The 12938-nt window shown below is 35.5% G+C and overlaps 1 protein-coding gene across 1 annotated transcript in view; it reads right to left on the bottom strand.

Annotated features, from left to right (window-relative positions):
* Positions 1-3159: 3159 nt before the first annotated feature.
* Positions 3160-12938, bottom strand: part of LOC127848074 (rhomboid-related protein 2-like) — a 60086-nt gene continuing 50307 nt past the window's right edge. Inside the window, exon 10 of the mRNA XM_052380368.1 lies at positions 3160-3285. Within this exon, the coding sequence (XP_052236328.1) occupies positions 3254-3285 (32 nt within the window). The 3' untranslated portion in view covers positions 3160-3253. The remainder of the gene's footprint in view (positions 3286-12938) is intronic.

The following is a 12938-nucleotide window of genomic DNA, read 5'->3' as shown; positions in this document are numbered from 1 at the left end:
ATCCGTTGTATTTTCATCTCTCTGAATCTCAAGTTACCACTAAAAAAACAAGTTCAGAATGTAGACAATTATTTCCGGTCGTCATTTGAAATATATTTTTTTCAGAAATGAGCATTTTAATCTAATTTAAAAATTGCAATTATAATATTAATTGTATTATTTAATAGAAATGTGATTTTTGAAACAAACAACGCCATTGGTTATATTTTACATGTGTCTGTAATTTAGTTATGCATATAATCCCAATGTTTCGCGCTTGACTATGCACATTTATTCGTACTTCAAAATGTTTGGTAAGAATAGCCATAATATACATACATTTATGTAAATGCATTTCAGTTAGAAGGGTAAAACTCGGTAATCAGAGTGCCCAATTTGTTGAAAGGCTCGGTTGAACAGGTCTTAATGAGACGACGATCACAATGGTCTATCAGTGTGTTGTGTTGTTGTTGTTTTTTTGTTCATAATCGGGGCCAGTATCCGGCCCCATTCCCATTTGAGAAAAGTATATTTGAAGGTTTCAACAAAAAAGAATTTTTAGATCAACATTAAGTTAATCTCCTATCCAGCTCTGCAAGATACACTTTATTAAATTTAATATTTAAAACACTTTCTTTCTCATTTATGAAGCATTTGTTAGCAAAAAAAAACAACAATGATTTCCCTATTTTGGTAAAAACCGGGATTTATTTCCCAATCCAAAGGGACCCGGCCCCATTCAAAAAATGGTGAACAAAAACGCTTGTTACCATATAATCAGAATCGCATTGATTTCGACGACCCACCAGTTAACAAGAGATATATTATATGATCCCTATAATACTATTAACACACATCAAGATTGAGAAATGCGATGACCTGTCTCGCAAGAAAGGAACACAATCAGTTTTACTTGTTTAAAACTGACATTCCGCGGACAAAAGGGAAAACTAACAGTACTCTCTGAATCGTGGCTACATCATATACACTGGCCGTGCTCTGGCCACCATAAAAGCGAGCTTCAGATGCTATTAAAGGGGCCTTTTCACGTTTGGGTAAATTGACAACATTGAAAAAAGTTGTTTCAAATTCGCAAACTTTCGTTTTAGTTATGATATTTGTGAGGAAACAGTAATACTGAACATTTACCATGCTCTAAAATAGCCATCATATGCATCTTTTGGCGATTTAAAAACCTGAAAATTATAAAGCGTTGCAACGCGAAACGATTTAATAATTTGGAGAGTTCTGTTGATGTCGTTATATTTTGTGAAATTACGAGGATTGCTTATATAATGTGTAAAATACATCTGTATCCGGAAGGATGGCCGAGTGGTCTAAATGACTCCAGGGATCAGTGGTTCGAGCCCTGCTAAGGATTACATTTTTTAAATTATATTCTTGATTTTTACTGGAGCTTTTTATATCCAATGTTAACATTTATCAATATAAAGCATTCAATGACAAACTTCAAAACATGCCAAAATCTGTGAAAAGGCCCCTTTAAAACTATAATTTTTTTAATTTGAAAAAAATAAATCATTCTAGCTTACTTGCTCGATAAGTGCTGATACACGAAATAATTACATCATGTGAAACTAAATTGCGGATAGTCATACGGCCGACTTTGATACGAAATGCTTTATATTGATAAATGTTAACATTGGATCTAACAAACTCTGGTAAAAAAAAAAAATGAAATTAAAGAGAAAAAAGTAACCCTCAACTGGGCTCGAACCACTGACCCCTGGAGTAAAAGTCTATCACTTAGACCACTCGACCATCCGTGCTCATACTATGATTTTTTTTGTGTTAATGAACCTTTTATAAGCAATCCTCGTAGTGTAACAAAATTTAAAGACAACAACAAAACTCTCCAAATTATTAAATCATTTCGCATTGCAACGCTTGATAATTTTCAGGTTTTTAAATCGTCAAAAGATGCATATAATGGATATTTTAGAACATGATAAATGATCAGTATTACTGTGTTCTCACAAATATCAAAACTACAACGAATATTTGCGAATCTGAAACATTTGTTTTTTAATTTTATCAATTTACCAACAGTTCGAGATGAATACTCAACAAACGATTGTTTTTTTTAAATCGTGGCATGCACTTGAAAGTCATAAACAATCTTTGAAAAATTGCAAGTGAGCAGAATTAAACGTAATTATGTTAATTAGCGCCAAGCAAATTCCTTACAGTATTATATACAACATTTTAACAAGCATTGGAAGACTGGCATATTTTGCTTTAAGATTATACAAAGTAATGGAATATAGAGTCAACTTAAAAAAAATGTTTTGAATTGATCTTCGATTATTTACTGATATTATACCGTACATTGGACGGATTGATAAAAAGCACTGAACTTAAATGTTGAAGGTCTAACTTAATAATTGTTGTTGCCTTTTACAGTGTTGACTTTTAACGTCATTACGGCAAAAACACGGGTATGTTCTCTATCGTGAGAAAGTTATGTTGATTTTCTTATATTATTCTTGTGTTGTTTGTATGTAATGAAAAAAAAGAAGAAAGTTTCTGGAACATTTGCGCTTGATATTTGACACAACGCACAATTAATCGATAACTTGAAAAACAAACAAACGAGCATTTAAACCTGTAAATTATACATTGTGATTGTCAATGAAAAGTGAAGAAACTTATACATTTTAAAACACATCTGCAAAAGTGTGCAGCCTTTATGAAGACGACATTAGTGGCACGCTCAGCTGAACGTCAAGTGGACTCAGGGTTACCAAATTCTTATTACTTACTTAACCCATTTTTTCCTAGCTTCTAGAAAAAAAGGCCTTGGCAAACAGCGTAAACCCAGATGAGACGCCGCATGATGCGGCGTCTCATCAGGGTCTGCGCTGTTTGCTTAAAGGAATTTCTGTAAGAAATATTTTAATTATAGAAATAAATACACTAGAAATCCCTAATTTTGGAAATAACTTGATCCAATTTAGAAGGATGGGAGAGTCCAATAGGCATAAATGGGTTAATGGAATAAAATCACAATCATTATCTCGAGACGCAGACATTTCAATGTGGTGACGCTAAACTGAAGCTGATCTTTTTTTTTTAATTAAAACATATTCATAAACATTTACGTAAATAAAAAGTACACTACAGTATAGTTTTATAAAGATAAAACCTTCCTACCTGTTGCCGCCATTGCGTAGTCAATTGTTCCAAACGAAACAAGTATGAGTCCAATCATCGCCCCGAGTACCTGATACGCGCACTTGGCCATGCTTTTAGTTTAGATTTTCAACCGTCCGCTCTCTGTAATTGCTGAAGAAGAATGCGTAATAATATTAGAAGCTCTCTTTAAGCTTATCTCTTAAACAATCAATAGGCCTGGCACAGAACACGTTGATTGGCTGGTGAGACAATTTCTATACAGTCTAGTTTGACGTCTAAATAATTCATTGTTTAAAAAAGACAAAACGGTTTATGAAATACTGTTAATGGAATCTCCAGTCTTCAATGCATAATTTAAAATGAACGGTGATGATTGAACATTCAAAGCAATTTAGTATTTTACGCAAAAGTGCTAAATAGCGAAAACAGCCATGAAGCTATTTTAGCTGATTTTTTTTCAAATGACATTTTTAAGACATTATTATTATTAACACAATCCTTTAAAATAAAAGCCTTTACAAGACAAGTAATTACGAGTTAGAAAATCTTTACTTAATATTGTTGTTTGTCGATAGTCAATTATGTCTTTCTCTGACGATTTACTGACCGAGTACAGACCCTGAAATTCTGCGAGATGGATTTAAACGCGTAATTGTAACTGGGCGAAAATGTGTGTCTATGTGTCGTTTTAACATGCAGAGAGTAGTCCGGAATTCCGTACATTGAACAGTGTTACATCCTTTACGTTGCCCACATACACAGTGATGTAGCCACATTTCAGGGGATTTCTCTCGAATCAGCCTATATGTCGAATGTATTCATTCGTGCCTGCTGGCGTTATGTAGAGGTTATTTTAGGTGAAAAGCTGGGTATATCAGCTATGCCGAAAAAAGCGCACGAGTATGGAACGCCAAAACTGCCTTTTGTTGAACAAGACTGCTATGTTGGGTTAAGTTGACATTATGTTGGGTTGAGTTGAGATTATATTGGGTTCATTTGACATTATGCTGGGTTAAGGCGACATTATGTTGGGTTAAGTTGGTATTATGTTGGGTTTATTTGAGATTATGTTAGGTAAAGATGAAATTGTGTTCGGTTAATTTGACGTTATGTTGGGTTAAGTTGGCATTATGGTGGGTTCATATGTTAAAGATGAAATTGTGTTCGGTTAATTTGACGTTATGTTGGGTTAAGGTGGCATAATGTTGTGTTAAGTTGATATTATGTTGGGTTTAGTTGACAATATGTTGGGCTACAGTGGCATTATGTTGGGTTAAGTTGTTATTATGTTGAGTTAAGTTGCAATTTTGTTGCGTTAAGTTGGCATTATGTTCGGTTAAGTTGACATTATGTTGGGTTAAGTTAACATTATGTTGGGTTAAGTTGCCATTATGTTGGGTTTAGTCGGCAATATGTTCGGTTAAGTTGACATTATGTTGGGTTAAGTTGGCATTATATTCGATTAAGTTGTCATTATGTTATGTTAAGTTGACATTATCTTGGGTTCAGTTGATATTACCGTTAAGTTGCAATTATGTTCGGTCGTCATAACGTTATGTTCGGTTCATTTGGATCTCCTCTGTACAGTAGTCTTAAAATGGCAGATCGACTCACACGTGCGCTAATAGAGATACGGCTTTTGGATCTAATTGCAAATTTCTGCATCTTGTAAGGTACAAGAGGCATATAAAAAGCAGATTTCCGGACACCAGTTTTCATGTTAAACAGATTGTGTACTGAAAAATGTTGACACTTATTCATTTGTCAAAAGTTACATGTTTTTAGTGCGAGTTATTTACTATTAAGAAATAAAGTTATTTAATCATAATGTTTGTCTGTTGTAAATATTACCATTTTTACTTGCGTATTGATTACCCCCATGTGCATTTTGTCATATTAATATTATTAATATTATTTTGCCGCGGTCAGTTTTTTTCATTCATTGCACGTGTTAGCTCACCTGAGCACAAAGTGCTAATTGTGAGTATTTTTATAGTCCTGTCCGTTTCCCATTTTTTGCAATAATGACTTATGTTGTATTGCTTGACATAATTCGATTAAACTTCTCAAAAAGATTACTGGGTTACCACCAAAATAGTTCAAATATTCCGCTCTGTCGGAATAATAAGTCACAAGGTCAAATAAGCTACTTTGAATATGCAAATTTTCAAAAATCTCTTAAACTATTACGTCTAGAGTTTTTATATTTGGTATGTTGCATCATGTAGAGGTCCTCTACAAACTAAGAGACTGGTTGACACCGTGTGAACTACTAGGGTAACAAGTAATGCATCAACAACAAATTAACGGTAAAAAGCGCAGCCTTTATGGCTAACTAATTCGTGAGTAAAAACTACTGCTCGCAGATTTATTTTATATTTATTTTCATCAATTATCTTATTGTATATTTTGAATTTTATATGGTGTCAACAAAAAGTTTTGTAAAGGGAATTTCCAACAAATTCTTAATTTAAAGTGTGATAGGTATTCGATATTCCAACAATATTCATGTAATATGATGGTGATTGCAAATTTTATTTTATATTAACTTGATTTTATTATACCATTTTCATAATAATTTAATGCTTTCAGAACGTCAAAAAAGAGAGATATTGTTTTTATTTTGTCTAAGTTTTCTCTATAACATAAATATGATGATATACAGTGCACACACATCTCAACCTGTGCGTTAAGACACACTCTTTATACATTTGAATGGGTTGTGCTAATTTCAAACATGCGATTTAAAAAGCTATAACATTATTTTGAAAAATGAGTTGCGTCTAAGATTATGCAAAAGCGAAAAACTTCAGTGCCTTAAGCGCTTTGATTTTTGTAACGACTTGTGCTGTTTTTATACGTGTTTTTGCTGCTGTTCGTTTTGTTGAACGAGTTTAGTAGCAACTAGAGGATGTGATGATATGAGCCTTGTTCTGACAAAACTGGGCTTAACGCATGTGCGTGAATTGTCCTCACAGATTAGCCTGTGCAGTCCGCACAGGCTAATCAGGGACACTTTCAGCCTAAACTTTATTTTCGGTAAGGATGAACTTCCTTGAAACTAAAAATGCCATAAAAGCGGAAAGTGTCGTCCCTGATAAGCCAGTGCGGACTGCACAAGCTAATCTGGGACGACACTTTACGCACATGCATTAAGCCCAGTTTTCTCAGAACGCGGCCTGTTTTTCAAGAGAGTGGTATGGTTTGCGTTTTCAGAACATGCCTTTTTGTTCTACTTATAACTGTCCACGTGACTTATTTTATTTTAAAATAACATATTGCGAGTAATATTCACATCGCCTTGCAACGCTGGCCATTATTAATGTGTATTTCATATGAATATAAACATATCTTACTAGTATTATGATTATATATCTAATTGCATGCATTAATTGTTTTTATTTTAGATACCTTTATCGATCTATTAAAACTTTAAACCTCGATTGATTCGATAGTTTGTAGTCGAACACCAAGTACGCAAATTGCACGTAGCTAGGCCGGCAACATACTACATGTAGGCCTATATGGCGGGTATTTGTAATTCGATTGAGTTTCTAAAAAGAAAACGAAATGATAACCGAAATGATGAAGCGCAGAGAATAACGAAGCTATTAAAGCCATGCAGCTATTGTCGTTTTGTCTCTTAAACGTGTGTTTTCATCGTCGTGTTTGTTTCCCAGAACCGCTCGTATAAGATGTAAATGAAATCCCGGGACTGGCACACTGTTCAACCCATTTATGCCTAGTGGACTCTCCCAATCTTCTAAATTGGATCAATTTATTCCCAAAATTAGGGATGTCTAGTTAATTTATTTTATATTTAAAATATTTCTTATAGAAATTTCTTTAAGCAAACTGCGCAGACCCTAATGAGACGCCGCATCATGCGGCGTCTCATCTGGGTCTACGCTGTTTGCCAAGGTCTTTTTTTTCTAGACGCTAGGCATACATGGGTTAATAAAACATTTCCAGTTCTCTTATAAATAGTTACACTTTTCCAAATAATATAGTTTTGTTGTTAAATGTATATATTAAATGACATGTTTTCACCAATAAGATCATTTGTTAACATGCTCTTTTACGTCAGTAACCGAATACGAATAATAGAGATTATTCAAGTAGACATGTGATGCTATACAAGAGAAGATTAATGCTTACAAGCTTTATCACTGGTTTTAATTATTTAACATGGGCGTTACATTGAGACATTGTATCCTGAATAAAAACTATTAGGTTTGTGTTCTCATCGATGTATAGGCATTTGTTGTATATTGTTCTGTATGTATATGAAATTCATTTATATTTCATGCACGTGGTAAGCAATTAGAGAGCTTGTCTGTAAAAAATTTCATTTGTCATTATGAGCGGCTGTAAATATTTTCCCCTTGCTAGGCAACATCAGCGGTTATAGGTTTGTTCAATTGTTTTTAATGAAATGAACTCTAACATAATGGAACACAGTGACGTCAACGCATTCGTTAATTATTTGTACACGTTTCTAGAATGGTTATCTATCAAACATGCATTGATACACAACTAGGTCACACTGCTCTAGTAGCACTGAACTTTTGATTTTGCGATTTTGAAAATACCTTTTTCACTTTTGTTATTTTGAGTGGCTGTCAAACACATTCTCGGTATTTCTGATAATCAAGAGTTTCCAAACGTTTCGCGGAAATTCGCTGGCCATTTCTTGATATTATTGTTTTGTAATAATTAACATGTACTTAATTAATGTTAATGTCACAATCAAGTGTACGTGTGTTTGTCTTCTTTGACATTTAAGTCTATGAGGGATATTTTAATTGGTCTTCTCATAGTTGTTTGTATCGTATAACCTGATCAAGTTGTATTGGAAAGTGATTATGATGTAAACTTGTTCTAACCTCAGATGATCAAGTGTCATGTCACCGCCACCGCCATCTCCGCAACCGCCGCCATCGCCACCGCCAGCGCCGCCACCACTACCACCACCACCACCCCCACCACCATCACCACCACCATTACCACCATTACCACCATTACCACCACTACCACCACTACCACCATTACCACCACCACCATCACCACCACAACCACCACCACCACAACCACCACCACCGCCACAAACACAACCACAACCACCACCACCACCACAACCAGTACCACCACCACCACCACCACCACCACCACCACTACCACCACCTCAACCACCACCACAACCACCACCCACAACAATCACAACCACCACCACCACCACTACTACCACCACCACCTGTTTAGGAAGTACACTGAACAAAAGTTATAACCGACCACTTTTTGAAATTTTTTATTTTGAAAACGGTTTCATGAAAAATAACCAAACATCAAAACTCTTAGTTCAACCTTATTTTGTATCGAAAAATACTAAAATCACATGGTTGCAGTAGTGCGGAATGGTCGTGCGGATAGGAGGGTTCGAATCCGACTTTGTGCGCGAAAATCACGTGCGCACTTATGAATTGTTACACACCACATCCTAGCTCTACTGAAGTTGTCAGTAGTTTCCAAGAAACGCAACACTATGGCTAGAATGTCTATGGAGGAGCGTGAAAGAGCCATTGGAATGCTACAGAGTGGTACATCCATAAGACAGGTACGTTGCTGGTTTAAATTAAACAACGGATTTTGAATAACATTCGTCAATTAAGACACGATTTATGGTTTAAGCATTGTGTTTAGTATTTTTCATATGTTTTCAGGTTTCTAGAGTCTTAAACAGGAGCAAATCGACTATCAGTGCGCTTTAGGCAAAATTTGAACGAACCGGAAGTGTTGCTAAAATTAATCGCCGTCCTCGCCGGAGAGTTACAACTCATCGCCAGGACAGGTACATTGTACTAACACATTTACGTAAAGTGGACTCACCCATCCTTCTAAACTGGATCAATGTATTTCTAAAATTAGGGATGTCTAGTATATTTATTGCTATATTTAGAATATTTCTTACAGAAATTCCTTTAAGCAAACAGCGCAGACCCTGATGAGACGCCACATCATGCGGCGTCTCATCTAGGTCCACGCTGTTTGCCAAGGCCTTTTTTCGACGCCAGGCATAAATGGGTTAAAATGAGTTTCGAAAAATTGATATCGTTAGGTCATACTTTCCCATGGCGTGAACAAAGTTTTAGTTTCCGCTCTCGAAGACGAGAAAGAGTGTATTCCCGTCACAGTCAAAATATCAGGTATATGTGTAGATGATATAACTATTGTTTTCGGAAATTAACAACACGAATATTATGTCGTTTTAATATGGGCCGCGCTCTGTGAAAATGGGGTTTAATGCATGTGCGTAAAGTGTCGTCCAAAATTAACGAACTGCACAGGCTTATCTGGAACGACACTTTACGCACATGCATTAAACCCCTTTTTTAACAGAGCACGGCCCATATGTTTTGTTTTTGTTTTCTATAACGTGGTTCTGGGACATCGTGGTTCAATTTATAATATTATTTAAATTGCTCCAACGCGCTGTTGTGCATAAAATGTTAACAATCTACTTTTTAGATATTACATGAGACCACGTTTAAAACGGTCAAATATTGGCAACTAGTTTTGCTTAATACCTTTTGTGTTTTTTCAATACAATTTATAAACAAATACTATAAAACCAATGCTGTATTGTGTCTGACGGGCATTGCTATGGCTTTCAAAACAATGAAAACAGAGTGTGCCTTTTAAAGGCTTAATTACGAATTCATTGGTGAAACATAAAACATACCTTTTCTGTTTGCTGAGACCAAACAGTACGAATAATTCAGGAATGTATTGAAATGCTTGCGACGGCAATACTGAAAGTCTAGAACCGTTCCCTTTCATTTGTGATTATGTATTTATTGATTATTCTAAATTTTGAACATTACGAAATCGTTGAGATACCGGAATTCTGGTAATTCATAAAATGGAGTAGTAGGTGCCGTAATTACTCTTTAAGCGCACTTAAGGTTATATTACACTAATTCATTGTGTATCCCTCCGTGGTAAAGTAGTGCCTTTTTCTAAAGAGTTCCTTTTCTCTACTCGAATAAAAGCCATTTAACAATGTCATACATGTCTTTTGTGGTTATTTGTAATACCCTGTATGTATCTGGATTACTTTGATGCCTTGGATTGGAAGCTAACTTAAAAGATGAACTTTTGGGGGGGGGGGGTGTTTTCTATTGAGTGGGGCATTTGTCGAAGTTGGGCTTCTGAAACACGTTTTTCTACGGTGGTTTCGTTCGACAGCGATTCACTTTCTTAGAAATTGCGAGACGGTATGTTTTTGATTGCAATTATTGGAAGAGGACAGATCCATCTTTAAAATGAAACCAGGTTCGGAAAAATTGATACGTCGGAAAGGCAATAAAATACTTTGAAAGTTGTCAGTTTATAATGGGAACCTATGGGAATCGGAATTAGTGTATCAATGTTTGGGTATTCCCATCGAGGCGCGTGTTTGTGAAAATCACTTAATTTAATTGTTTATTACTGAAAGATAATTCATCGAAATTCATGTAATTTGTTTATCGTCGTTTTACCGAAGTATAATTCAATGTTTAAATGTGAACAACGAGTTCAAGACACGCATACTATTTAATGTACAGTGGTATGAACCTTTCATCATTACAATTTTGCTGATATGTACTGAAGTTTTGCTTATTATGGTTACTTTTGTTATTATTGAATAATGTACTATAACGCATTCAAATACTATACAACATCCATTTGTCAAACTTCAAAATTTGATAGGGAGCGCGTTGAGTTAGAAAACTAAATTCATAATTCTTAACAGACATACAACAAATAAAACAATAGTGTTAAGGTTCATGGGGATAAAATTCATTAAAACTTCGCTTTGGTTTTTCTTCAATGAATGTGGTACAATATTGTCAAACTATATATCATTTTAAAGCTAAAGACGGATAGAATAACATAAACACATTTTTGACATTCAATATTTGTGTGCTTTATTCATATTTTGGTTTAAAACCAATACTTTTTTACACTTATTTACAAAATCTCAATCTAAAGTTAGGAAGGATATGCACTACCTTAAGTTGAATAAATACAAAGCAATATACATATAGAAGGTCAAGTTAGCAACATTTCACAGAAAATTATTGTCATAAAACAACAAATGAGTTTTTATTCAACTGCCTTTTTTGGATAAATATCCTAAACATAGTTCTAAAAATAACTTAAACGTAACTACTTTTTTAAAAATCCAGGTATGGTGGATAATAAGAGTCACAATTCTATTTCAAAGGCTTAACAATTTTGTTATTTACCTCTCAACCAAATTGCAAATTTTAAACCATCTCAAATTTAAATAGATTGCAGACGACATATAAAATTGTAAAGGAATATAAAGAAATTGGCAAAACGATTGATCTTATATTTCGATTCCTTCTACCCATTTGAAAGCGTGGCCATCGCTGTGATCCGTAGAAAAACGTGCAAAACAAATCGGTCGAAACCACGTGCAGTGGTGAGAAAACCGGGTATGTGTATGCACATACCCGAGATAACACAGTGTTGTGCCGGTGCCCGGTCTACAAAATGCGCACATACCTCGTGATTGGGAACCAGCGACAAATCGGTATAGTGCATGCTGGGCAGCACGAGATAGTACGGTCTCTTGTGCACGGGTGATTGATGCGAGTGGACGTCTTTTCCCAAGTTGAGTATTGCTTGGAGTAATTGTGAGCCTGAGTGAGTAATTGTGAGCCTGAGTATAGGTTATATTGTATTATATTGTACTATATTGTATTTTATGTGTGTTCAACACGTATTTACCTGGAAGGCCATTCCCAGAAGATATAAGTGAGTCTGTGACTGTGTATGTGAGTCTGTGAGTTGCCTGTGATAGTGCCAATGACACGTATTTCCCTGGAAGTGTATTCCCAGAAGTATATGTGTATGTAAGCCGGTGACTGTGTGTTTGAGTACTTGTTTGCCTGGAGGTGTATTCCCAGAAGTATAGTTGCATTCCGTTACGTGTGCCCGACGAAGACGACGAGTATAGCCGACGAGTTCCCTCGACGACGACGAGGACGATTGGTGCCATCCTGACGTGGATTCCGGTTGATGCCCATGTGAGTAGTTTAGTATCTTGTCGTTGCTAGTAATTGCTGTAGTTGTTGTGAAAGAACCCCAAAGAGCTAACCGTGAAAACACTACAATGGCGCCCAACGGGGGACAAAGTGAAAATTGTGTTTAACGGTTAGGCTAGTTGCAAAATCAATCGGCATCGCATACTTTATTTTCAATCGACGGATCAAATTTAATTTGAAGTGTATAGAAACTGTTCGTTTCATAAAACGTGATTTCTGTTGTTAACTTGTTGAACTCAGTGTTCGTCTATTTTAAGAAGTGTGTAACAAATAGACGGCATCGTAGTTTTTTTCCATTGTTGGCATTCGCTGGCCATGTTATCAGTTGGTGAAATATTTCTTAAAAAACGTGATTTTCCAATGCTGTTTGTTACAGTTTAATTGCTTGTGTAATCAACGGATGGCCACGTGTTTTTTTTTATTTGGCAATTTTCCCGTGATTAGTTGGCGCGTATTCTGTGCGCAGCAGTTCATGAAAAACGTGTTTGGTTGACTGTTGTATATAGCAGTGTAAATTGCTGATATATCGGTAACTAAAGTCCGAGGAAATAGAAGTTTACACGCACGAGTTTTGTCCTTGGCAATTTTTTTTATAGCAGTGTTATTGCGAATGTAAACTGGGTCCCGGGAAATTGGTGCTTAACGTTAAGTTAAAGCGACGTGTTTCTTACTTTCAGTTTTTATTGATTA

Source organism: Dreissena polymorpha, chromosome 10 (assembly GCF_020536995.1).
Source record: "Dreissena polymorpha isolate Duluth1 chromosome 10, UMN_Dpol_1.0, whole genome shotgun sequence".
NCBI classification, from domain to species: Eukaryota; Metazoa; Mollusca; class Bivalvia; order Myida; family Dreissenidae; genus Dreissena; species Dreissena polymorpha.
This window is presented reverse-complemented; position numbering and strand designations above follow the sequence as displayed.